At 50.9% G+C, this 24773-nt stretch overlaps 1 protein-coding gene across 7 annotated transcripts; it reads right to left on the reverse strand.

The window, feature by feature from the left end:
* Positions 1–1063: 1063 nt before the first annotated feature.
* HR (HR lysine demethylase and nuclear receptor corepressor) lies at positions 1064–24736 on the reverse strand. Of its 7 annotated transcripts, none has more exons than XM_056813683.1 (20): positions 24495–24736; positions 21775–22458; positions 18108–18752; positions 17002–17797; positions 15788–15938; positions 15452–15642; positions 11149–11313; positions 10773–10862; positions 10420–10535; positions 10017–10095; positions 9562–9725; positions 9073–9291; positions 8688–8853; positions 7186–7255; positions 6848–6978; positions 6414–6533; positions 6188–6303; positions 2745–2909; positions 1972–2100; positions 1064–1858 (listed from the first exon to the last, which is right to left on the reverse strand). In XM_056813683.1, exons 3-20 carry the CDS (start codon positions 18711–18713, stop codon positions 1796–1798), a joined length of 3537 nt encoding a protein of 1178 aa, XP_056669661.1. In that variant the 5' UTR covers positions 18714–18752; positions 21775–22458; positions 24495–24736; the 3' UTR covers positions 1064–1795. The 7 variants fall into 7 exon arrangements, 5 of the variants coding, with proteins under 5 accessions (XP_056669661.1, XP_056669659.1, XP_016277526.2 ...); XM_056813681.1 differs by having other exon boundaries at positions 6179–6303; XM_016422040.2 differs by lacking the exon at positions 24495–24736 and adding an exon at positions 19454–19623 and having other exon boundaries at positions 6179–6303; positions 21775–21910.
* Positions 24737–24773: the final 37 nt, after the last annotated feature.

The following is a 24773-nucleotide window of genomic DNA, read 5'->3' on the forward strand; positions in this document are numbered from 1 at the left end:
TGAGGCAGGAGGACCAATGCAATAATTCAGGCAGGAGAGGGCAGCTGGGTGGCTCAGTGGATTGAGAGTCAGACCCAGAGATGGAAGGTCCTGGGTTCAAATCTGACCTCAGACACTTCCTGGTTGTGTGACCCTGGGCAAGTCACTTAACCCCCATTGCCTAGCCTTTACCACTCTTCTGCCTTGGAACCAACGCATAGTATTGATTCTAAGATGGAAGGTAAGGGTTTAAAAAAGTATAATAATTCAGGCAGGAGTTGATGGAAGCCTGAAGTAGTGGGTGTTGTGAGTAGAGAGACACTATAGAGATGGAAAAGCCAAGGTCTGGTAGTTAACTAAATATGGAGAGTGGGTGAAACTAAGGAGTTGAAGATGGAAGCAAGGTTTCAAACCTAGATGATCAGAAGGATCTTGGTGCCCTGAACAGTTGGAAGTCTGGAAGGGAGAGAGACCTGGAAATATAGTGAGCTCTCTTTTGGGTGATTTGGACTTGAGATCCCTATGGGACGTTCATTTCACAATGTCAGAAGCACTACCAGGCCTGGCTTTCTAGCACTTATTTCCATAGAGATGATAATCCCACTTAGGGTTGCTGATGGGCTCAAACAGAGAGCTTCTCAGTTCTCTGGTTCCTTCCCTCTCCTCCCCTCCCAGAGGAATGCAAGCTCTTCGAGAGCAAAAATGCTCTTACTTTTGCCCTTGTGTCTTCGGAGCCTGGCACAGTGCCTGGCACATAGTAGGTGCTTAATAAATACTTGCTGATTGATTGTTTGATCAACTGCTCTGGTTCGCCCAGGGTCACCCCCCATCCAGTCTTTGATGCTGGCATCAGCATTGAAGGCTCCATCTTTCAGTCACTTCAAATCTTGAAGATAAAACATCCAGGTGAAGAAGCTGGTCTAGGAATCATTGGGAATAAGCCCACGGACGTGTGTGTAGGTTGGGAGCCATCCCAAGATCTCCACAGGCTCTCCCTCTTCCCCCACTATGTGGAAGGAATTCACGCTTTCCCTCTTTTCCTGTGTTATGTGGAGGTTGTAAACAATGCCAAGCACACAGAAAGTATTCACAAAACAACACAAACTTTAATGGGTACTCAAACTCACAAGGAAGAGAGGGGCACGCCACCCAGACCATGGTCCCGCCAGCAGACCCTGCAAGCCCTGGAGTATCCCTCACCTCCATCTGATCCCTGCCCTCTTAGCCCCTCTCTAAGGCAAGTCAGAGTCAGGAGGATTCTGGCCGCCTCACAGTGCCCATTTGGCAAAGGGGGATGGTGGGAAGGACTTCCCCGGGAATTCATCAAGGATGGGAAGACAGGGAAGAGGATCTGGGCAAGGGCGGAGTGCTGAGGGCAAGAAGGCAGTGGCGGAGTTTAAGTGAGACTAATTTCCCCAAGTTCACCCAGGTGTCTTGGAAGGACCGTTTTTCTTGCTCTGGGATCCCAGGGGGCAATTGAGACCGTGTACCAGAAGAGGAGGGAGGACACACATGAGAAGAGCTGACCCGTCATTCAGTGCCAGCCTTAGGTATATGTGTAGAGTGGCATCAGAGAGCACGTAAGCATTGGCAGTACTCTGTGTACTGATTGGGGAGTTCAAGGTAGGGTGCCCCGAGAAGTCATGCTCTGCCTGTGACCAGAGGGCTGTCCATGGGGTTAATTCCCAAGGTTTTGGGCATTTTCCCCAATTGATCTCAAGGGGGTGAGCTGCTGGGGCAAACACCCAGTTGGCATGCTGGTGTTTGCCTTGTCTTATCTGTGCTTCCCCTCCCACCCTGAATGACCGGGTTGCTCCTATTTCGAATTGTGTAAGGTTCCCACAGCCTCCTTCACCGCTTGAAATATGGCCCAGTCCATCTACGAGAGAGAAAAGAGGGGATGTATCAAGTGCTGTTCCATCCACCTTACCCACAGCTCAAGCCCATCTCCAGTACCAGAGGGCAAGGATAGCGCCCTAACGGAGCCCTTACCTGGCTATACACCTGGCGGGTGTCAGGGGGCAGGCTGGGCGCCTGGTGGCAGAGCTGGATGGAGAGGCCAACGGTCTCAGGAGACAGGAAATACTGGGTGACGCTGACCGAATTCACCAGCCCCTGCACCTGTGCCAGGGAGGAGAGAGATATGAAGGGGCTAGGGAGGACCCAAAGATGCTCTCTGCCCCTCGTGCTCCAGGTCAACGCTGGCGCCCCATCCTAACCTTTGGCTTTTGCTCTTAAGGGGCAAGGACCCTGTTCCTGGGTACGGGCAGAGCTGGGGGCACGTTATAGCCGCTAGTGCCACCCTCAAGTAAGATCTACAATAGAAAGATGGCTGACCTAAGCAGGGCATCCCAGGGCCAGCAGGTTCTTTAAAGAGATCATCTGCTTCGGCTCTGGGTCAAGTCCCACAGGGAGTAATTAGCAAATCCAGGCCTGGGGCCAGATCCCTTATGCCACTTTTCCTAGGCGGCTGTCCCCATTTGCAGAGCACGCATAGTCCTGACATTCAGACAGCACTTGAAGGGTTACACAATGTGGACGTGGGCTCCCACCCCTCCTCGCCTATTCTGGAGCGAGTCACTTCAAGACTCTTGGCTCTGTTTCCCAAGCTCTAAAATGGGAATACTATGCCCGGTGTGCCTCCTTCCTCAGGGCAGAAGGAGAGAGTGGATATGAAAACACTTTGAAAAGTGCAGCGTTTAGTCAAAGTTCAGAAATTCATTCTTATCCTGAGTAGGCCAATCTCCCATCCTGCCTGCCCAGACCTGGTGAGGAGCCCCTGCTGGTACCAGCACAGCCTCGCCAGGGGCCTGCAGAAGGGTCCAGCCGCTCACACCCCACTCCTCCCGGAGGCGTCGACGCAGCGCCGTGTCCAGGTAGCAGCTGCCCGGAGACCCTGGATCCAGGGTGCCTGCTCCCGCGGGGCACACCTAGCGAGGAGAGTCAGAGGCTCCTACAGTTAGAGGTGAAGGGGACCTCCGAGAATGGGGGGCTCACAGGAATCTCTTGCCTCCCCCCGCTAACAAAGGCCCCGGCTGCGAGGAGGATGCTAGGAATGCCGATTTTACCAAAGGCTACATCCTCTGGAGGACTTAGTCACTCGGGCTATAGTGAGGAGCCTGAGATTGGAAGAGAAAGGAGACGGGGACTAACAACCTGGCCTGAGCCTGCCCAACATGTAGAGGGAGTCTGAGGGTTGCCCAGGTTGGCAGGCTCGGGAAATGTGAGAGAATGAAACGGAGGAAAAAGGAAGGAGGGATTAAAAACTCAGAAACCGAGTAAGGACAGGGAGCGTCCTTGGTTTAAATCCCTTATTCTTTCATGGCAATGACGATAAGGCCCTCCTAATAATAGCATTTATAAATAACTTTACATACATTAACTCACTTCATTCTTATACCCATGTTGGAAAAGAGGGGCTATTATTATCTCCATTTTACTGATGGGGAAACGGAGGCAGGCAGCAGGGAAGTGACTTGGGCAGGGTCACACAGCTAGGGTCTGAGGGCAAGTTTTCCTGACTCCAAGGACCAGTACTCTTTCTACTGTACCGCCTAGCTCTCTAAACCTCTGGTCCATGTCTTTCAGGCAAGGCCACAGGGATCCTCCCATTTCCTCTGAGCTCTTAGGGCACTTGGGCTCAGGGAACACTCACTGCCTTGTATTTTTATTGTACCTTGTTCTCTAGTGGATCCTGTCACTTCAGCTAGAATGGGTTGCCTCTGAAGGAAGTAGCGGCCCCCCCTACAGATCTGTAAGCCAAGGTCCTGACTCTTGCTGGGGATAGAGATGGGACGCGGGATCAGGTGGAGGATCTCTGATTAGCTATTCCTTGGAGGACTAGGACTCTGCTTTGTACCTTCCTTTTCTCCCTTATTGACTAGCAGAATCCTGGGGAATGCAAATACTCCTACTGTACCATACTTGTTGAGTCAATAGAACCTTAGCTCCCTAGGGGCAGGGTCTAGTTTATTTTTGCTGTCCTCCCTCCAGGGCCTGCACCATGTTAGGTGCTTAATAAATGCCTGCTGAGTTAAATTTCATTGCTCCCCTATAGTTAAACCAATTAGAATCCTCCAGCTGAAAGTGTTCTCTACAACATGTAATAAATGCCTCCCTTTGTCGAGAGGCAGCTAGGAAGAACAGTTGGGGTTTTAGACAGGGAGTCCAAAAGATCTGCATTTAAATCCCCCCTCTGACACGTGCAAGCTGGGTGACCAAACCCAAGTCACTCACTTTCCTAAGCCTCAGTTTCCTCTCCTTGTCAAATAAGGGTCATAATTTTTGTATTACCTATTTCACAGGGTTGGAATGGGGTGCAAATGAGAGATCACAGACAGAGCTCTTTGCAGACTTCCAGAAATGCTGGATTAGGAGTCAGATAACATGGTTTCAAATCCTGACTCCATCGTTTACTACCTAGATGACACTGCGCAGATACAACCTGTCTCATTTGCAAAATGAGAGCTCAACTAGATGACTTCTGAGGGTGCTTCCCAGCCTCTCCATCTATGGTCCTAATACCAGATAATGTATTATCATCATCATTATTATCTCTAAATTCTCGCATCCCCTATAGATTCCACATTTTAGGCAGCTCAAAGGCTAGGTGAAGGCCCCCCTCTCTACCCTCCACCCTCCACCCCACACGTCCTCTCCTCTCCATTCACGGAAGATCTATTTCTTGCCTAACAAGAGCCCATGATGGGTTTGGTGGGCCTGAATGTGCCACATGATCCCTACAGTCATTAGACACTCTAGAGAAACTAATGTAGTCCTGGAGTTTCCAAGGAAACGAATTTGCTTCTCCCGTCAACCTCAGGATTCCGGTCTATACTAGAGTTTGGGCCTCAGTCCCAAGTTTACCAAAGAGCCGCCCTCTACTGGAGATGGGCCCGTGAGGGAGTTCTGCCTCCCTCGTTACACAAACCTGGACTGCCCAGAGGTGTCCTAGGCCACAGACAGCCCTACCCAGACCAGACTAGCATCCTTAGGGGTAGAGCCAGAAGCAGATTAACCCCAGAAAGGAGTGTGTGTGCAGTACGTCCAGGGTTTGTGTAGAAGGCTTTTGACTTTTCCCCCAGGAGAGCCAACCCTTTGTTGAGCTCCGAAGCAGATTCCTTTCTTTCTCAATTTCCCCAAGCACCTTTCCTTTCCCTTGGCTCTCTCCTACCCCTGTTTCCACATCTCACTTGATGGTTGAGATTGCCCTCTAAGCTGGATCACTCTAAGCTGCTTCCCACAGTCGCCTTATCTAGAAACACCCCAAAGACTACTTCCTCCAGGATGCAATGCCCCAAAGGGCCACAATACTCACATTCACCTCACTTCCAAGGCAGGGCTGCCATCACCCTCTAGATACACCTTCCCTTTGCCCCATTTAGGAACTCATCAAGAGCTCTGGGAGAAGGCTGCCCAGCCTAACTTGTCAGCCCACAGAAGTTGTTCAGAGTACTAGCTAGAGCGCTTCACACACGCTGAGGACAAGATTAAACAGAAGATCCTTAGAGGAAATGTTCTAAAGCCTTCGCTGAACCCTCTGGGCATCAGTGACCTCCTTCTCCTCCAAATGCTGAGGGTACCACATAACAGAGCACCAACTTACACGCTGCCTTGTGTCACTGTCTGTTCCTCAGCTTTTAAAGCTCTTTACATCCTGGCCTCAACCTACCTTTCTGACCTTACTACACCTTACTCTCTCTTAAGGTGCAACTATCCATATAAATACTCTATATTTCATATATATCAGCCTTCTTGCTCTTCTTCACACATTCTGTCTCATTTCTTATCTGTGCCTTCTGCATCGAGTTCTTCTCTCAGCCTCTAAGAATTCCTGGTTTCTTAAAGAACCTGCTCAAGCCTCCCCATATAAAGCTTCCCCTGTTCCCCTAAATTACTTTGCATTTATTTTTGTCTATCCACATGTACATGTTGTCTTTCCCAACAGACCGTGGGCTCCTTGAGGGCAGGGACTGTTTCATTTCTATTTTGCATTTCCAGCACCATGGGCAGTGCCTGGCACAAGGAGGTTCTTAATAAATGCTGGCTGATACACTGATTGGGTGTCTTAAAATATTTGTGGACTGAAGAGAGATGGTAAGGCTAGAAAGGAGATTTCAAAAATTTGGAATGAAACCCAGAAAGAGAGGTTTATCGGAGTGGGGTGAAGTAGGAAGGGGCTGCTCAGCTCCTATCCCACCTTCCTCACCATCTGGAGAAAGCGACAAATGCGCTGGGCGTCCTGTGCCCGAAACACATGCCACACAGCGCCCACCTGGCTACCTGGGGACCACAGTCCCTCACCTTCCAGGCATGTCAGGAGTTCTAAGAGAAGAAAAAAGGATGTTGGGGTTGGGGTAGAGCTGATCCCACCCTTTACCTCTCTGCTTCCTCCCACCACCTCATTCCACTCTATTCCAGTTACAGAAATATACCTTTCTGTGCCCGGTGCCAAGTAGGTACTGGTGCTTCTGCATGGACCAGGACACTGATGAGGTCTGTTACCTCCACACACAGATTCTTGGTCCCCAGGTGCCCGTGCTGTGGGCTCACACCTGGCATGGGGAGGGGTGGGCGAAGGTTAAGAGCACATGGCAATTCCAGGCTGTGGCACCTGACCCAGGGAAACGGGGCTGGCGTTAGACCTTTAACTGTGGTGGGCATGGGAACCTGGGCACAGAGAAGTCATGAGTGCGAAAACTGCAATTGCTGAGTTTGCCAGAACCCAGGCTCCGGCACCCATCAGGGCCTGGAACTAAAGCTTATGGACACAGTTGCAGATGGTCCTGAGTGGGCATAAAGGGCTATAGGTATGAGGAAGAGGCTTTGATCAGGGGAGACTGTGGGCAGAGGGAGCCTAGAGACTCACCGTAAGAAGCACAGAGTTGTGGCTCCAGCCGGCAGAGAGTAGGGATGGGAGGGAGGTAGGAAGCCAGGTTGAGTTTCCCATGGCTGGTGCAATATTCTGGGAGTGGCAGGCTGGCAGTCAGGTTCTCTGATCTGCAGAGGGGGGAGAGGAAGGGACCCATCACACTTATCATTTTTCTCCTAAGCATTGTCTCTTCCGAGAGACCCCATGCAGGCTCCCCGAAAGCCAAGTCTGAGAATAAGGGAGAGGCCGAAGGGTCCAGGAGGAGAAAAAGACAGGCAAGGGCCAATGCAGGGGAGGGTCAGAGAGGCAAAACTGGGTCCCCTGCAAATACACACCTGCTGGCCTCTGGCTCGCCGAGATTTCTATGCAAAAGGAGGAGGGACCCACTGTCCAGCTTTGGACGAGCTGAGGGAAGAGAAGGAAGCTATTAGCCTCGGGAAGTGGGACTAGCCCTTCAGCGTGTATGTCATGTATCTGCAAGGCTCACTTTATGTACCCTCGTGCAAAATGGTGGGTTGTTGTTTTTTTTTTAAGTTACTAGTGAGCTAACTTTGGTTCAGAAAGAAATCTTACCAATATCCTTAAAGCCTATTAAACAGAGAGCAATAATAACTTCTCCATGTTGTTAAATTTAAAAGAAAGGACAATGCCTTTGACACTATGACTACTGTGTAACAGTTTTGGTTTGTCATCAAATCATTATTATTCCCCAGATGGAAAAAATATTAGTGTGGGATCTTTTTTTTTAAAGGGAGGACAGCATGATTTCTAGTCTCTCCCTCTCCGTCCCTTCCATCTTCTCTTACTCTCTCACCCTCTCCCTCTCTCTCCCCCCTCCCATTTTTCACTGTTTCTCTGTGTGTCTCTCTCCCTGCTTCCTTCCCTTTCTTTGCCCCTGCTTTCCCCCCCTTCTCTCTGCCTTGGTTTCAAAAAATCCATCCCCTCTTTTCTATTCCCCTCATCACTGAAGATAGTTCCCATTTATAGAATGCTTCATATTAACAAAGCATCTTCCTCACGACCACCCCAAAAGGGAATTCCCTCTGCCAACAAAGTCTGGAACTATTCTACAACCTGGAGTCTTAGAGAATTGCCCAGGATACTAGGAGGTTAAAGGACAGGTCCAGGGTCACACAGTCAGTATTTTTGTCAGAAGCAGGACTGGAACCAGAGTCTTGTTGATTCTGAGGCCAATTGACTCTCCACCCACTCTACTAAGATGCTTCTTTCTTAATCTACAGCATCTGATATTCCCAAGTGATTTTTTTTCCCATCCCAGTATTCATCAGGCCCCACCATTCTTTTTTTGTTTTTGTTTCTAATCCTTATCTTCTGTTTTAGTATCAATTCTTTTTTTTTTTTCCTTTTTAAACCCTTGCCTTCCATCTTGGAATCAATACTGTGTATTGGTTCCAAGGCAGAAGGATGGTAAGGGCTAGGCAATGGGGGTTAAGTGACTTGCCCAGGGTCACACAGCTGGGAAGTGTCTGAGGTCAGATTTGAACCCTGGTCCTCCAGACTCAAGACCAAATGCTCTCTCCACTGTGCTACCTAGCTGGTCCAGGCTCAGGCACTCAACTTCTATGAACAGAGAAATCTGACAGATTTGCTGTAATTTGTCCCTATTCATCCCATTTGGCATAGGAGGACTCAAAGCTTTGGAGAAGACTGCCAAAGTCCCGTAGCAAGGAAATGTCAAGGACAGGATTCAAACAAGGGTCTTTTCTGACAAATCCAAGGGCCTCTCCATTCTAGCCTCTCCTCTTCTGAACTCTCATCCCCATCTCCAGGGCTCTGTCCTCCTCCCTCTCCCTTTGAGCCGTCCGGACTCACTCACCCTCTGGCCGGGAGAAACCCTTCCAGAAAGCTGTGCTGCTCAGGTCTGTAGGCCGAGGAGGCCCCAGGAGACTCAGGGCCTGCACCTTCCCTCCCAGGGCCCCGAGGGCTTCCGGCCCCCAAAGGCTGCTTTGCAGGGTTCTCTGGAGTCCAGATACCAGCACAGGCTGTAGAGGGGAGAATTAGGAAGAGAGGGTCCAGGAAAGGAGAATGGGTCCAAGAAGAGGTCAGAGTTGGGGCTCAGGGAAGGAGGTTAGAGGAGCTTACTTGGACGGCACTAGGGAGAAAGCCCGACTTGGAACGAGGTCTCCCTTGTCGATAAGGCAGGGCTTAGGAAAAAAGGAACTTGGGGAGCTGGCTGAGGGGAGCCAGGAGGAAACCCTCACCTGGCCCTGTCTCCAGTGTTCCTGGAAGAGGTGGAAGTTGTGTCGGGGTTGGGCTTCCTGAAGCCACAGCAGAGCCCCCCGAGAAGGCAGCCCCCGGGGAGCAGGAGGGCCGGACAGGCCGAGTCCCTTGCGGAGCCCTGGCCCTAGCGCCTTCTCCTGAATCTTCCTCTCCACCACCTGCGCAATGATGCTGTCCAGGATGTTGGTGATTCGGTCGTCCTGCAGGCCAGGGAAGGTGGGTCAACACATTTCCTCGTGCTACCCTCTTATGCCTTGATGGAATGCTAAAAACTTTTACTGAGCACCTACTCTCTGCTTAGCGCTGGATAATTTAATTTAATTTAATTTAATAATAATTTAAATTAAATCTAACTTAAATAAGGCATCGCTTCTGTCAACATGGAGTCAAATCGTCGAGAAAGACCTGACTGAGCCCAGTGCTACCCTGACTGGTCCCCCAAGGCCTGAGACCTTCCCCCAGGCACTCACATTGGGCAGGGCTGGGGTCACAGGGGCAAAGGCCATGTGGATGCGCTCATGGCCCAGGCAGAGCTTGACAGCAGTGGAGGCCAGAAGTTCACAGAGCGAGGGGCAGGGCAAGGATCCCCGGCCTCCTTGGGCTTCTCCCGGAGGTTCAGTGGAGTCTGTGGCCTCTGTAGAAATAACGACTCGGACTGTAGGGGCCCACGGGAATGTCACGCCAGTCCACGAGCACAGAGATGCATAAACACACCATAAAAGTACTCAGGGGCCTTCTCACATTCACCCCCAAATGGCTCCATCATATCTGTACTTCCCCCTCTCCTATCTCTTCTGTCTTCTCTCTCTATGGGCCTCACAGATTTCTCAAGGTCTAGAGCTCCAGGTAGGGGAAAGGCTTCTCCTCGAAGCCCCCCTCCTCTCTCTCCCCCCAGCACACACCCAGGGCTCTCCCACCAGCTCACCTTCTTTCATTTCCTTGGTTCGGTGGGCATCGTCATTGCAAGAGGGTGGTGGGGCTGGAGTTTTCTCTGTTGGCTCCTTCTGTCAAAGCCACCCCCACCCACCCCCAACCCAACCAAAACCTTAGAAGGAAGCAATGAGGTGATCAGGGAGGTGTGGGGTACGAGGAAAAACGTCTCTTGTGAATGCTTCCTTCCCCCACCCAGTGCTCCCAAACCCAGGTCAGCATGTGGGATAACAAGCCCATTTCCCCCCAGTCCTCATCACCATCACCCATTAAAACTGGTGGCCCCTACAGGGAATTCATACAACATGGTGCCAGCTGCCAAGAAAACTAGCTTAGAGACCCTGTCCAAGCTGCCCAGCTCCACCCTCCCATCCCTATCCCCTCCTCTCAGCTCTCACCTTTGGGCCTCTCTCCCCGGGAGCCCACACTCGAGCATCAGCTTGGCAAGGGCAGTGCCCTCGGATGTCAAACTTGGCCCGGACTTGGTGCATCTTGGAGCTCACCTCGGCCAGGGCTGAGGGAGGAAGGAACGGAGGGACGTCACCTCTCGAGATTGGGACGAAGGAAGCTCTGAGGGGCTGGCCAGAGAACCACCCCTTTCCTTATTCCTCCCAGCCCAGACTTGACAACCAGGAGGTACCAAGGATCAAAGAGCAGTCCGGGAGGCAGAGGGAGGGGAGTCCTCCTCCTTAAATCTAGCAAGGGCCCCTCTGGTTCCTGCCCTAAAAACTTGGAACCCCAGTTGGCTTACCCTGGCTGGGGACAAACTGGGTCAACGTCAGAGTGTTGGCGATGTGCCCGGTGCTATGGGCACATCCCTCCCGGGGCTGCTCCTGAGGGCCTGTTGGAGTGGGAACAGCTAGCTTAGAGGTCAAAGTGGCAAAAAAAGAACAAAGATCACAAAAGTAAGCTAAGTAAGCTCTTAGGGAGCAAAAATGCACTGGAGGGTAAGGCTTAGCCAGGCATAGTCACAGATTCGTTTCCTGATGGGGTTGTCTGTCTGTCTGTAACTATCTCAGACAGTGTTCAATGGAAGCTAGCACAGGAGAAGGGGGTTAAGCTTGGACCAGACCCTGTCTTCCCATTCCTCCTCCTTCTGGATTCCCACACAAGCCCATGTTCCATACCTGTGGTATCCCTGACCCTCCCAACGCGGCCACAGGCCAAACAGAGCCTGTAACAGCAATGAGGGCAACGCCAATGGGTGTTGAAGAGTCCACGGTAGCAGCGGCTGCAGGACCTTGGGGAACTGGGGTCTTCCCATGGGATAGGGGTAGGGGTAGGCTCCCCCACTGCAGAGAAAACAGCAGGCATAAAAACAAAGAACATAGTAGCTGTTCAAAGAACTCAGCCTCGATGGGGTCAAGGCTAGGAGGACAAATGCTTTGGTCCTAAGCTCACCCTGCCCAAAGGCTGAAGGTAAACCGTAAGCCTGGTGGAGGAGTAAGGGAAAGAAGGAGGTGATCAGAGCACCCTACAGTTTTTTTTTAAGTTTAATTAATTAATTTAGAATATTTGTCCACAGTTCCATGATTCATGTTCTTTCCCTCCCCTCCTCCCACCCCACCTCTCGTAGCCAAAGAGCAATTCCACTAGGTTTTACATGTGTCATTGATCAAGATCTATTTCTATATTATTAATATTTGCACCAGGCACCCTACATTTCTAAAGCCCTTTATGACTCTCAGAGAGATGTACTCACAGAGAGGGAGCTTCTTTCCTTCAAGATCATTGTCAAGGTGGCTCAGCAAATAGAGAGCCAGACCTGGAGTTAGGAGGTCCTGGGTTCAAATGTGGCCTCAGACACTTCCTAGCTGGGAGACCCTGGATAAGTCACTTCACCCCCATTGCCCAGCCCTTACTGCTCTTCTCTCTTAGAACCAATAACCAGTATCAATTTTAAGACAAGAGGTAAAAGATTTTTTAAAAATAATAAACCTTTGCTGATTAATGATGAGAAACATGGTTAAACGGACCCCGGTAATCTCTGCAAAGAGGCCCCCACCCTTGCCATGCCTCACAAAAGTTCTGTTTACATATCATTTTCTAGTCTAAGGAACAGTTGACATTGATTTTCTCATTTGATCTCATTAGAATAATAGCCCTGTTGAAGGAGGCAAATACCCTGTCCTCCTTCCCCTCTATTTTAGAGATGAGGCAAATGAATTTCAGGGAGATTCAGTGGCTTGCCTCAAGGTCACAGATAATGAAGCAGCAGAGCCAAGACTTAATCCCAAGTCCAAAGACTCCACAGCTTTCCACTGTGCTAGGGCTCGCCAACTGTCCTCTCCAAATGATACCCACCAGCAAACAGCAACTAACTACAAGTCAAGGCAGTCCAAAAGTTCCAAAATGTTCTGCCCATTGGCCACAAACTAATCATTTCCCTCTGACTTCTGGGTCCATCTTTCATATTCATCCTAAACAAGATCAACAGGTGGTGGAGCAATGGAGAGAGGGCTAGGCTTAGAGTCAGGAAGAACTGACCTCAAATCCCACCTAAGACTAGCTGTGTGACCCTAGGCAAATCACTTGATCTCTGTTTGCTTCAGTTATCTCAACTGCAAAGTGAGGCTAATAATAGCACCCACCTCCCTGGGTTGTTGGGAGGACCAAATGAGTTAACATTTGTACAGCACTTAACACAGTGCCTGGCACAGAGTAGGCGCTTAAAAAATGCTTATTCCCTTCCCTTCCCCCTCTAGCATCTGTTTGTTCAGTTATTCATACATTCACTCCTTTTTTTCCTTCCCTTCTCTTTCCTCTATAGGTATTAAATTTCTACTATGAGTTCAGTTCTGATTTAAGGACCCTAATAGAAAGCTACACTAAGGAGAGTATAGGTATTGTTGTTGTTCATTCATTTCAGTTGTGTCTGATTGTTCCTGACCTCATTTGGGGGTTTTCTTGGCAAAGATACGGGAGTGATTTGCCATTTCCTTCTCCAGTTCATTCTACAGATGAGGAAACTGAGGCAAGCAGGAACAAATGCTTTGGCCAGGGTCACACAGCTAGTAAGCGTCTGAAGCCAGATTTGAACCTATGAAGAGGAACCTTCTTGATTCCAGGTTAGGTTCTCTATCCATTATACCACCTATCTGCCCAAAGGACAGATCCCACTTAAAGTCATTGTTATCATCATTATTTCATTTAGATCAGTGATTTCATCATTCTAGGGAACTCCCAGTGAGCAAACTTCTTCTACGAATGCAGAGAATGCAGATAAGAGACTGCCCTGCTTATAGTCATAGAGAGTTGCCTAGAGGTTCAGTGATTTATCCAGGATCATTTAGCCAATGTGTGATGAAAGAGGGACTTGAACTCAGGTTATCCTGACTGAGGCCAGCTCTCTGTCACCCACTCCATAATTGCTTCTCATTAATTGTTGTTGTTGTTGTTGTTGTTGTTGTTGTTGTTGTTGAGTTGTGTCTGACTCTATAACCCCATCAACCATGTCACACCAATGCTATCCATGAGATTTTCTTGGCAAAGATACTGGAGTGGTTTTCCACTTCCTTCTCTAGTGGATTAAGGCAAACAAGGTTAAGTAAACTTGCCCAGAGGGTCACTCAGCTTACAAGTTTCTGAGGCTAGATCTGAATTCAGGTCTTTCTGACTTTAGGTCTAGCACTCTAGCCACTGAGGCAGCTAGCTGCTCCAATTAATTAGCTTCCCATAACATCCAAACAAGACTAGTGGGGCTCCCAAGGAGCAGTGTTATAAATATTACAAGGGAGGTGGAAGTGGATCAAAAGAACTTGGTTCGCATACTTTAGCAGTGTTATCATGAAATGAAGCTGGTCATTTTGCCCAGTAGATGAACTATCTCCATACATACTTAACAGATGGACAGTCAGGATCTACTTGAAGGTCTCCAGTAAAGTGAGATTTCCTGTCTTCTGAAGCATGCCCGTTCAATTTTTGAGACAGATGATTATGAGTGAATTGTTCTTTCTATTGTGCTCAAATCTGTGTTTTGGCCACTTCTACTCTCTGATCCTAGCTCTCCACCACTTGACACAAACAGGATAAATTGAATCACTCTTCTATAGGAGCCCTTCGAATCCTTAAGATACCTATCATGTCTTTCCTAAAGTATTCTCTTCTTCAGGCTCAACATCCCCCAGTTCCTTCAACCAATCCTTGTAGGACATGCTCTTGTCAACCTGGTCCCCTTTGCTGTCTTTGCTCTAGCCAATAGTCCCTCCCATACTGTAGTGCCCAGAAGAGAACATGATATCCTAAATATGTTCTGAATGGGGTCAGCTACAGTAGGATTATGACCTCTCTTGCACTGGATGCCAGTGTAGGAGTGTGATGGATGCTTTGGCTTCCATGATGACATTGCTTAAATCATACCAAGTTCCTAGCAATTCACTGAAGTCCCCTTATCTTTTTCACATCGGTTGCTGACTAGTTGTGTGACTATAGTATGAAGTATAAGCAGACAAACTTTATAGGGGAAGGGATAAAGGATTAATGGATAGAGGCCAACCAAGACCCTATGAGTTCTCTATTCAAGACCCAACTTAAACACTGCTTTCTACATAAAGCCTTTCTTGATCTCTCTAGCCTTCCATTACCTTTCCTCCATAAACTACAGGGTATTCACTTGGGCAACTGGGGAGTACAGTGGATAGAGGACTGGACTGGGAGTCAGGAAGACCCAAGTTCAAATCCAGCCTCAAACACTTACTAGCAATGTGATCTTGGCTAAGATACATAAATCTGTTTGCCTTGGTTTTTTCATCTATAAAATGGGGATCATATTAACATTTACCTCCCAAGGTTGTTATAAGGATCAAATGAGATAATAATTTTAAAGTGTTTAGCATAGGACCTGGCTCATAGTAATTGCTACAGAAATGTTAGCTATATATCATGTATATGCTTAGATATATTCATCAGTCAACAAGCACCAAGCATTTATTAATGTACCAGGCGCTGTGCTAATGGAGGAGATTCAAAGAAAAAAGTGTAAACAGTCCCTGACCTCAAGGAGCTTACATTCTAATAGGGGAGATAACATATACCTAAATGGGTCCTGAATATATAAACCATGGGTACAAAATACAGTACATGGAACAGCTAGCTGTCTCGGTGGATAGAGTGCCTGGCCTGGAGAAAGGAAGACTCCTCTCTCTGAGATCAAATCCAGCCTCTGATACTTACTAGTTGAGCAAATCACTCAACCCTGGTTGCCTCAGTTTCCCCAAAAATGAGGTGGAGAAGGAAATGGCAAACCATTCCAGTGTCTTTGCCAAGAAAACCCCAAATGGGGTCATGAAGAGTCAATTATAACTGAAATGACTGAACAACAAAAGAGTAGCTACAAGGTAACCTCATTTCCCCCTTGTTTACTATGGCACACAGTAAGTAATCAGTTACGTTTCTTGTCTTCAATGGCCCCAGAGACTAACTCTTGCTTACCTTCCTCAAGAGCCCATGCAAGGGCCTCCCGCTCCCTCCTGAGCAGTCGACAGAATCTGTCTCCCAGGCTATTCAGCAAGTATTTGGCGAGTTGCACACTCAGTTTGGTGTCTGGACTGGGCCTGCCGCCTCGGTCCTCCTCAGAATGACCAGCTTCACTTTCTGCCATTCTTGTCCCACCTGAAGGTAACCTGGAAAGCAGGGAGAAGCCAAGAAGAAGGATCAGTAGGCAAGAGCCTTTGAAGAATTTAACTGGATGCCCAGAGCTTGGGAAAGGGGATTCCCAGACCAGCAAAGTGTTGTTGGGGAGATGGGGACGAGGCAGCAAAAATTCACCTTCGCACATTCAGAAAGAGGCAAGACATCCCTTTGCCTTCCTCTTCCCCACGGGCACAGCTCTGGCATCGGGTCATTCCTGCCGGGAGTGCTGTGCAAGGCACACTCTGGAGTTCAAGTCCATCAAGGCCAGGCCTGCTGCCCAGGAATCCTAAGGGGATAACGCGTCCTGTCAAGACTCTCCTTTGACCTGCCTCAAAGAAGGTCCCCAATCACAGCATCCCTTCCCCTTCAGCCCCTCTCCAAGGACTGTGATCCCAGCACTTACTCTCCTCCCTAGCTCAAGGTTCTGTGGGCAACGCTTCTCAAACCCCCTGAGAAGAGCCACAGAAAGGACCGTAAACAGGGAATGGGGAAGGGGGGCTGGCGTTTGGGGGCAGGGGTCCGAGGATGGGGGAAGGGATCATCTCAGCACAAGTGAAGAAGCCGGAGAGTCCCAATTGTGGGCAAAGGGATACCATTGCCAGAATGAGAGGAGAGCTCCAAGGCGGTGGTAGTGGACCAGTAGGGTGAGATGACAGGAGAGTCCTAGCTGGAGGATCTGAGAGATAGAGCCATTCAGATAGTGAAGGAGCTGAGACAGGCCCGTCTCGGGCACGTTAATCCCGGCTGGCGCACTGAGCTCTAACGATCCAGGGAAACAGACTGTAACTCCAAAATAACCATTCTCCCCTCGGTAAAGTTGGAGAGCATCAGCGGGGCGCTGAGCTTCCAGCGGCTAAGGGAGCCACAGGGCAGGGGCATTATGGTCTAATTATTCCAGAGCACACAGAGTCCCCGCTTGGGGTCCATGATCCAACTGGGCGAGAGAAGGAACAGTTCCTGGCTCAGACAGCATGGGTCGGCAGAGACTCCCCAGAGACGGCTTGGAAAGAGCCGCATCAGAGCTGTACTGCTCCTCTTTTGTTAGGGGTTGGCAGTGCCCTGGGCGAGTGCCGAGGTAGGATGCTAGTCCCAACACAGGGAGGTAGCCGGTAAAGCACAAAGAAAGTGTCCGGAAGTGGGCAGAAGAGTGCCCTCAGCCAAGGCTCTGTGAAGTCTCAAAAGAGTCAGTAAAACCCAGACGGAGAAAGTCTAGACAACGGCGCAGGAATCAATAGAAGGGGCCTGCTGAGTGTGGGACAGGCCCAGAGCACCACCCCAAGCCTCACCCTCTTTACCCAAGTCCCAGCTGCCCCAGCTGCCATTCATGCCCAGCCCAACAACCCTCTCACCTCTCCAGCCATCATGTTCTGTCGTCTCAGCCTTGCTCCCGAGTGGTGGTTCCAAAGGGTCCTGCCAGCTCCCAGCCCCCTGCCCCTCGCTGCCTGGGAAGAAGTCAGCTGGACGCTTGGGGGCTGGGCTACCAGCTGCTCCCCACACCTCAGGACTTCCCTCCCTCTTGAGGGACCCAATCTGAGAGGCTGGGCCCACCTCCTCCCCTGGGCACCCAGCTGAACATCCAAACTGCTCAGAATGTCGAGTTAGCCAGGTCTTCTTCAGCTTGGTATGGTGGCTTGGAGGACAGGCCCCAGGCCCGGGATGCTTGCCAGCTTCTTCAGTGGACCCAGATGTCCCACTAGTACCACCTTCTGTGACTGCCTGGCACCTTCCACAGTGGCTATGACTCCCATCTCCAGCAGGTAGATGGGATGGACAGCAGCCCACCTGACTGACAGACTGCCCTGGTGAAGGGCACTCTGATCCAGAGGGTAGCCCTGGTTGGGGGTGTCTGAGGTTCCCATTTCGAGGCACTACCCAGGAACTGCCAAGAGCATGAACCAAGCCTGGGGGGTGAGTAGGCCAGAGGGTCCGGCTGCCGATTATATCTGGGCACCCTCCCAAGAGCGGGCAAAGGTTCTGGCGCCCATTGGCTCCCGACTCTCCATCCTTTTGGTAGGGTAGGGACTGATCCATCTCCCCGGCTCTCTGAAGATGCCCACCAGGGGCTACGCCCAACAACCCAGGTTCAGCAGTGGTCAACATCTCTTTTGTCAGGCGAGGCATGCCTAGATCTTTATGATAAAAGCCCTAAAGGGAGAAGAAAGGAGTTAAGCTGGGCACTGACTTTGTCTCTCAATAAAGAAGGATGGAAGGGGGTGACTGGACCTGGGGAAATGAAGGAATGCCCTATAGAGGACAGCTAACTTGAAATTGATCCTGGAGTCCTAGACCAGGTCTAGAGGTGTTAGTATGGGAAGGTAGGACACTCAATAAACACTTGTTGAACTGAATGGAATTCTTCTGGAGAAGAGTTTTCCCTGGGCCAAGAAAACCAGTTGTTTCTTTCATTAGGTCCTCCCCAATTTGAGCAGAGTTCTTAACAATTTCAAGTCCTTACCTTGCTTCCTGAGTTGAAAGCAGGAGGGCTCTTGGGCTGTGCCCCTAGGTATGTCCAAGGATAAGGGGCCAGGGGCCAGTCAGGAGGCCGATCATGGGGCTGGCTGGGCACCAAGTAAGGAGGCAGGCAGGTGGGCACCCAGAAAGGGGTCCTCTCTAAGATCTTGGTCTCCAGAAGGAAGGGACAATGTAAGGGACGGAAAGCCAGTGGGTCATTCTTGGGGTGACTACCACCTTGCTCTGGGGCCAGGAGATTATTGCGGGGTGGGCATGGATGCCCACAGAGTGCCAGCTGGTGAGCTAGCATTGCTTCCTTCCACCGTAGCCCCTCTTTGGCCCCCAACCATCCAGCCTTTCCCTCACCATTCCGGGGCCCCTCACCCCCCAAGAATGGAAATGGGTCCTTTGGGCCATGGGGCAAGCCATGTGGAAACCAAGAGTCTGGGGTGCTCAGGGTCCCTCTCCAAAAGGGAACAGGCTCCCCCAGGCATAGTGGCCCAAGGTGTGGACCCTGTGGCAAGGTGCCTGGCTCCTGTCTGATGCTACTTTCTGATGCTGGCTTCTCCCAGGCGGGGGCATCCTGCAGGTAGCTGGGTGTGCTTTCCATGATGCCTCTGCCCTCATGGGGCTCTCACAAAGGGGTTCCCTGTAGTGAAACCAACAAAGCATGGGCTCAGGTGCATCGCCTGAGCATCCCTGCTGTCTGGTACAAAGAGAGCCCCACCCTGGCGACATTGAGGCAGCACAAACCGGTAAGGCAAGTACAAGCCAACAACTGGGCACCAAGCTGCCTGCCCACACACTGCCCTAAGGTTCCCACCCTGGACATGTTGATGCCCCCATGGGTGAAGAAGCAACACTACTCACCCCTCCACCTCCTATACTTCCCCCCACTCCCTGCTATATTCCATCAGAGCCAGAGAACCCCAGCAGGAACAGAAGGAGTGGAGTTGGAGGTTCTTTTTATTATTGTTTTCATATCTTTTAACATCTTTAAATATTTGTACTATCTATCGGTTTCTTCCAACTAGGAAACTGATAAACAAAAATGTAATTCATCAATGATATAGATTATTTCATCATGATTGAAAAATTGCTTTATTTTTTATATTCAATTGCCTATTCCATATTTATTAGTATGCAGTTGTGGTTGATTATTGTGGGAAATAGCCTGTAAACCTAAATACCTTGCACTAATAGGTAATAAAAAGTCAGATTGTGTATCTAACTGACCATGTCACCCCTCCCCTGCTCAAGGATTTTCAATCGTTCCCTATTGCTTCTAAAATCAAATTAAAATTCTTTTGCTTAGCATGGAAAGCCATTCCCAGTCTGGTTCCAGCCTACCTTTCCAGGCTTATTTCACGTTATGCCCCTTCATGAACTCTCTGTTCCAGCCAAATTGGGCTACTCGCTGTTCCCCAAACTCAGCATTCCATCTCCGGCCTCCATGATTCTGAACAGGCTGTCCCCCTTCACTGGACTTCACTCCCTCCTCACCTTCTTCTCTTAGAATCCTAAGGTTTATTCAAGACTCATCTTGTGTGCCACCCCCCATGAGAAGCCTTTCCTGACCCCCTTAGTCATCCACAAATCTCCATTTATGTCCTTCTCTGTTAAATGCTAAATGGCAGGGACAGTTTCATCTTTGTCTTTGTATCCCCATCACCTGTCACAGTGCCTTACACTTAATCCACACTTAATAAATACTTATTAGATTGGATTGGAATGGAGTGGATTGGACAGAGCTCTTCAGTCCCACACACTTGTTCGGGAGAACAAAAAAGCAGAGATTTAAAAGTGGAAGACATGTAGTCTAACCACATGGTACAGAAGAGGACACTGAGCTTCAGAGGGGTTTAAATGACTTGCCTACAGGAAAATAGGTAGTGAGAAGCAAAGCCTAGATTCATATCTGCGTTGGATGCTCTCTACCAAATACAGTGTTCTTGGGGGCAGCGGGGTGGCTCAGCAGATTGAGAGCCAAGTGACAGGGGATCCTGGATTCAAATGTGACCATAGACATTTCTGAGCTGTGTGACCCTGGGCAAATCGCTTAACCCCACTTATCGCTCTTTTGCCTTGGAACCAATGCACAGTATTGATTCTAAGATGGAAGGTAAAGGTTTGATAGATAGATAGATAGACAGGCAGGCAAGCAGGTAGGCAGGCAAAGAGAGACAGACAGACAGACAGACAAGTAGAGAGATAGAGATAGACAGAGAGATAGATAGAAAGGCAGACAGATAGGTAGATAGATGGACAGGTAAGTAGGTAGAAAAATAGACAGGCAGATAGATAGACAAGCAGACAGAGGCAGATAGATAGATTGATAGATAGATAGATAGATAGATAAGTAGGTAGGTAGATGGATAGAAAGATAGATAGAAAGATAGATAGATAGATAAGTAGGTAGGTAGATGGATAGAAAGATAGATAGAAGGATAGATAGATAGATAGATAGATAGATAGACAGACAGACAGATGGATAGAAGGATAGATAGATAGATAGATAGATAGATAGATAGATAGATAGATAGATAGATAGATAGATAGATAGATAGAAAGAAAAAAGTTTTTTTTTTCTTCACTATATCATCAGGGTATGGAACCCAGGACTTCCTCCCCAGAGAAAACAAGAACTCATAAGAAAGGGTTCGAACCCTTTAAGGAAAATCATAAGACTGGGAATCAGAAGATTTGGGTCCTGATTCTGGAATCTTATTGAGTGCGTGACTTTGTACTCTCTCTGGGTTAAGGAAATTTTAAGTAAATGGTCTGGGAGGAGATCTTGAATCTATGAATTTATGAATCTATGACCATAGTAGTTAAAATTGCCCAAACCTCTGAGATCATCTCCTCTAATCCTCTCATTTTACAGAGGAGGAAACTGAGACTCAACTCTGTTCCAATTATCCCAGTCTCTAGGGAGTAAAAATAACATAGATCTGGTAAAAAGGAGTAACTAGGGAGGAATGCACAGTAGGGCTGGAAGCATTACTTTGGCATCTTTCCTGGCACACCATGCCAGGTAGAAACTCTGCCTCTTCTTGGTCCTCTAAGATTATCCCATTTAGCTCCCCCAAGGGAGCCCAGAACAGCTGGTGGGATCTGGAACCTCCTCCCTGGGCTCACAGGACTCCTTACTCCTGTAAGAGCTGAGACATCTCCATGGAGAGGCCCTTAAGGTGAAGGAGAATTAAGAGGCATTCCTGCTGGGTTAGATGAGGTCTTCCTAACTCCAGGAGTAATGAATGTTCCATAGAAGAGGAGCAGACCGGGAGAGGACTCCTTAACCAGAGACACAGGAAAGCAGGGAAAACAGGGAAACTCCCAAGCAAAGCAGGGAAGTCCCAAGAGTTGTATGACAGGTGTCACCGAGACTAGCATGACAGTATGCCCAGGGGCTGTCACTGCTTCCCAGGGAACGCAGTAGCAGTTGGGTGGTGGGGTCCCAGAAAGAAAAAAAAAAGAGTACGGAGTGGGAATGCCACAAACAGGGTTCCCTGGTTTCCTAGGGGGTTGATAAAAAGTGGGAACGCTGCCCCGGGGGACTAAGAACTTTCTAATCAGAGGCACACTGATCCAAGACAATATGACGGATCAATTCCGGACTCCCTTGGAGCCCGGATCGCCGTGCTCTCCTGGGTCCCACTGGTAGTACTCACCTGTGCTGCTCGGGCCTGACTCGAGGGCAGCGGGGGTCCTGGCTAGTGCCGGACGCGCCTTCCCCATGAGCCACCTCTGGGACCTGCGGGCTCCTCTCACCCCCTCTCTCCCCCGAGTGTCGGGGGCGCTCTAGGGCCGCAGGTTGGAGGGGTCAGACTCCGGGATCTGCAGGATGCGGCACACTGCGCGGATGGGCCGCACCAGCTTCTGGGCTGAGGTTGTGGGCTGCGCCATGGGCCGCCGAGACTCCGTGCTGCGCCTCTGGGTGGTCCGGGCCGGGCCGGGGAGCGGGTGCCCCGGGGAGAGAGGGAGCTGGGCCGGGGGGAGCGGACGCCCCCGGAGGGAGAGTGAGATGGTCGGGGGTTGGGGAGAGAGCTCCCCGGAGGGAGAGTGAGCTGGGCAGGGGGGGAATGGACTCCCCTAGGGGAGAATAAGCTGAGCCGGGGAAGAAGGCGCCCCGGATTGGAAAAGGAAGAGTGGGGGGGAGGCGGCCGAGAGGCCAGGGGAAGGGGTCGTTGGGGGGCGATCGGGGTGCCCTGGAAGGCGGCACCAAGGGAGCGCAGCGCTGCGCGGCTAGTGTAGACCAAGCGGCACGGAGAGCGCAGCAGGACCTCCTATCGCCATCGCCGGACGCGCAACTGGGGAACCGAAAAGCTGCTCCACGGGTTTACTCCTCCTGCACCCTGCGGGGAACAGGAGCCCGTGATTCTGCAGCCCCGCCCAGGCCTGCCCCCTCCTGGCCCCCGGGGGCTTCCGCCAACGCCCCTGCGATGCCACCGGCTGCGCACCCAGAGAATGAGTCCTTTGTTTCCCCCCTCCCCCCCCATCAGCGGCACCCGGGCGCCTGCTGAGAGAGGCTCCCCCAGGGCAACGTGCCAGCTTCCCAGCGGCCCCACCCTCCCGTGGGCCGGCCCGGAGCCTGGCAGGCGGGCAGCACCCCGCTAGTAGGTGCCAAGCTGGGGAACTGGAGCAAAGGGCGGGAGGGGCTGGGCAGGATTCATGGGGTGGGGCACCCCCCTCCAGGGTAGGGCAGAAAAGGAAGGGGCAGTGTCATTGCTGGCAGTGGCAGTCAGGTTCTCATAGGGTCAAGGATGGGAAACATCTGTCTGTCCTATGTCATGAGTTGCTCTCCTTCTCCCTCTCCCTCCCTCCCTCCCTCCTTCTCTCCCTCCCTCCATCCCTCCCTCTCTCTCTCCCTTCCTCCCTCCCTCCCTCTCATATTTTTGTACCCCTTTCCCACTTTTTCCTTTTGTGCCCAAGGACACCTTCCCGTCTTAGCCGTCCCCCTCCTCTTTTCCCCTAACATTCTCTCCTTTAGCCAGACCCTTGGATTAACTGCCTGAAGGACCTGTCCCTGAGGTTTCTTGGTTTCTTATTTGTAAACGATGGGATTGGACTAGATGATCTCTGAGGTCCCTTCCAGCTGTGGCATCCTATGAGTCTCCTCTCCTCAGTGTTCCCAGGGCTTCTATGCCCTGCCTAGGAGAGCAGTTGATGGGAGTGGCTCAAAGGGAGGGACCCAGAGTGGGAGAGGAAATGGGAAAGTGAGGTACCCTTCCACCCAAGGAAGCATTGAGGTTCCTCTGTGGGGGTGGTTCAAGAAGCACAACCAGGTTCACAGACAGCCAGACAGATTCACACACATACACAAGCTCAACCGGTGTTTCCTTTCACCTGGGCACCCATCACCCATCCCTTAACTCCCTTAAGGGAGTCGGGAACTGGAGAGAGTGTGAGGACCTATCCCAGACCCACAAAAGTGAACTAGTCTCCCCAAAGTGGAGAATTCAGGTGGGAGGGAAGGGGAAGAAAAGAGGGCAGGCTTCCTTCTTTGGACCCCAGAGACAGGCTAGCATCAGTGGAGCTCTGAGTCAGAAAGAAGACAGCCTACGAAGGAATGTGAGAAGCTGGAGGAGTAAAGGATCCTGAGCGGGGCTTGGGGAGAGGGGGAGTCCAGAGGGAGCCTGCGCTGCAGGAACACAGATTCTGATCCAGTATTGTAGCCTCCCCTTCCAGATTGGCGTAGGTCTGGCCTGTCTGGGAGAACGGAGAGAAGGGACTCTCTGTTCCTGACCCCACTCTCCCGTCTTCCCAACCAGGGTCCTGAGACTAGCTTCAGGGAGCTAGTGGCACTCTCAGGTCAGTGGTCCTGGCAGGATGATCATTTGTGCATCCCATGCAGCAGCCAAGGAGCTAGACGGCCCCAGTGGGAGAAGCATATGGTTTAGGCCTTGGGAGACTAAGGGCTTTTGGGAAGACGGGCGCCCCACTTCTCCCACATCTCTGGATGGCAGGGGTGTTTCTCCCCAGGGGCTGTGACTCCCGAGGGCAGGCTCTTAGAGAGCCTGGGAAGGAGGGGAGATGGGGGACGCCAGAGTCCCCTTCCCAGCCCCACCCCACTCTGATTCTGGCTCCCAGTCGGGCTCTCCCGGCCAACCCCACCGCCCAAGGCCGTTCCGGGGCAGCCCTTGGCCCCGGAGTGGAGCAGCGGGGCTGTGGGAATCCACAGAAAGGACACAGATACGCACAGGAAAAAGTGATACACAAATGGACACACATACAAAGGCAAGCCGACCAATACCCAAAACATAGGCGTGCCCAGACACAGACCTGAACCAACCCCCACACAGACAAGCACAAACACAAACACAGAAACTGCCACAAACATACGGGCATTTGGGAGCTCCACCCACCTTCACCCCTTTCCTCAGTCACTTACCTGGGCAGGCTGGCCAGGCCTCCCTCGGCTGGAGCGGCCCCTAGATCGGGGGAGGGCAGCCCCGGACAGCCAGGCCAAGCTGCCACTAATCTGGGCAGGGAGGGGGGGCACCCACGTCAGAGCCGGGACTGCCGGGTGGAGGGCATCCGAGGACATCCCCTCCTACACATGCGGCTGTCTGGGCACCTAGCCCTGCTTCCCCGAGCCCTCCATCCCACAGAGAGCTGAGGCTGGCTGCCTCCCCTGGGCTGGGGACTATCGGGGGCTATACCCGGGGAG

The sequence above is a fragment of the Monodelphis domestica genome, chromosome 1 (assembly GCF_027887165.1).
Source record: "Monodelphis domestica isolate mMonDom1 chromosome 1, mMonDom1.pri, whole genome shotgun sequence".
NCBI classification, from domain to species: Eukaryota; Metazoa; Chordata; class Mammalia; order Didelphimorphia; family Didelphidae; genus Monodelphis; species Monodelphis domestica.

Coding starts and splice junctions, on each gene's coding strand:
- HR (XM_056813681.1), bottom strand. CDS start 18,713: ATGGAAAGCACACCCAGCTACCTGCAGGATGCCCCCGCCTGGGAGAAG. Junction 10,536..10,772: donor CCAGTTTGTCCCCAGCCAGG/GTAAGCCAACTG, acceptor TTCCTCCCTCAG/CCCTGGCCGAGGTGAGCTCC. Junction 10,096..10,419: donor CCGGGGAGAGAGGCCCAAAG/GTGAGAGCTGAG, acceptor TGGCTTTGACAG/AAGGAGCCAACAGAGAAAAC.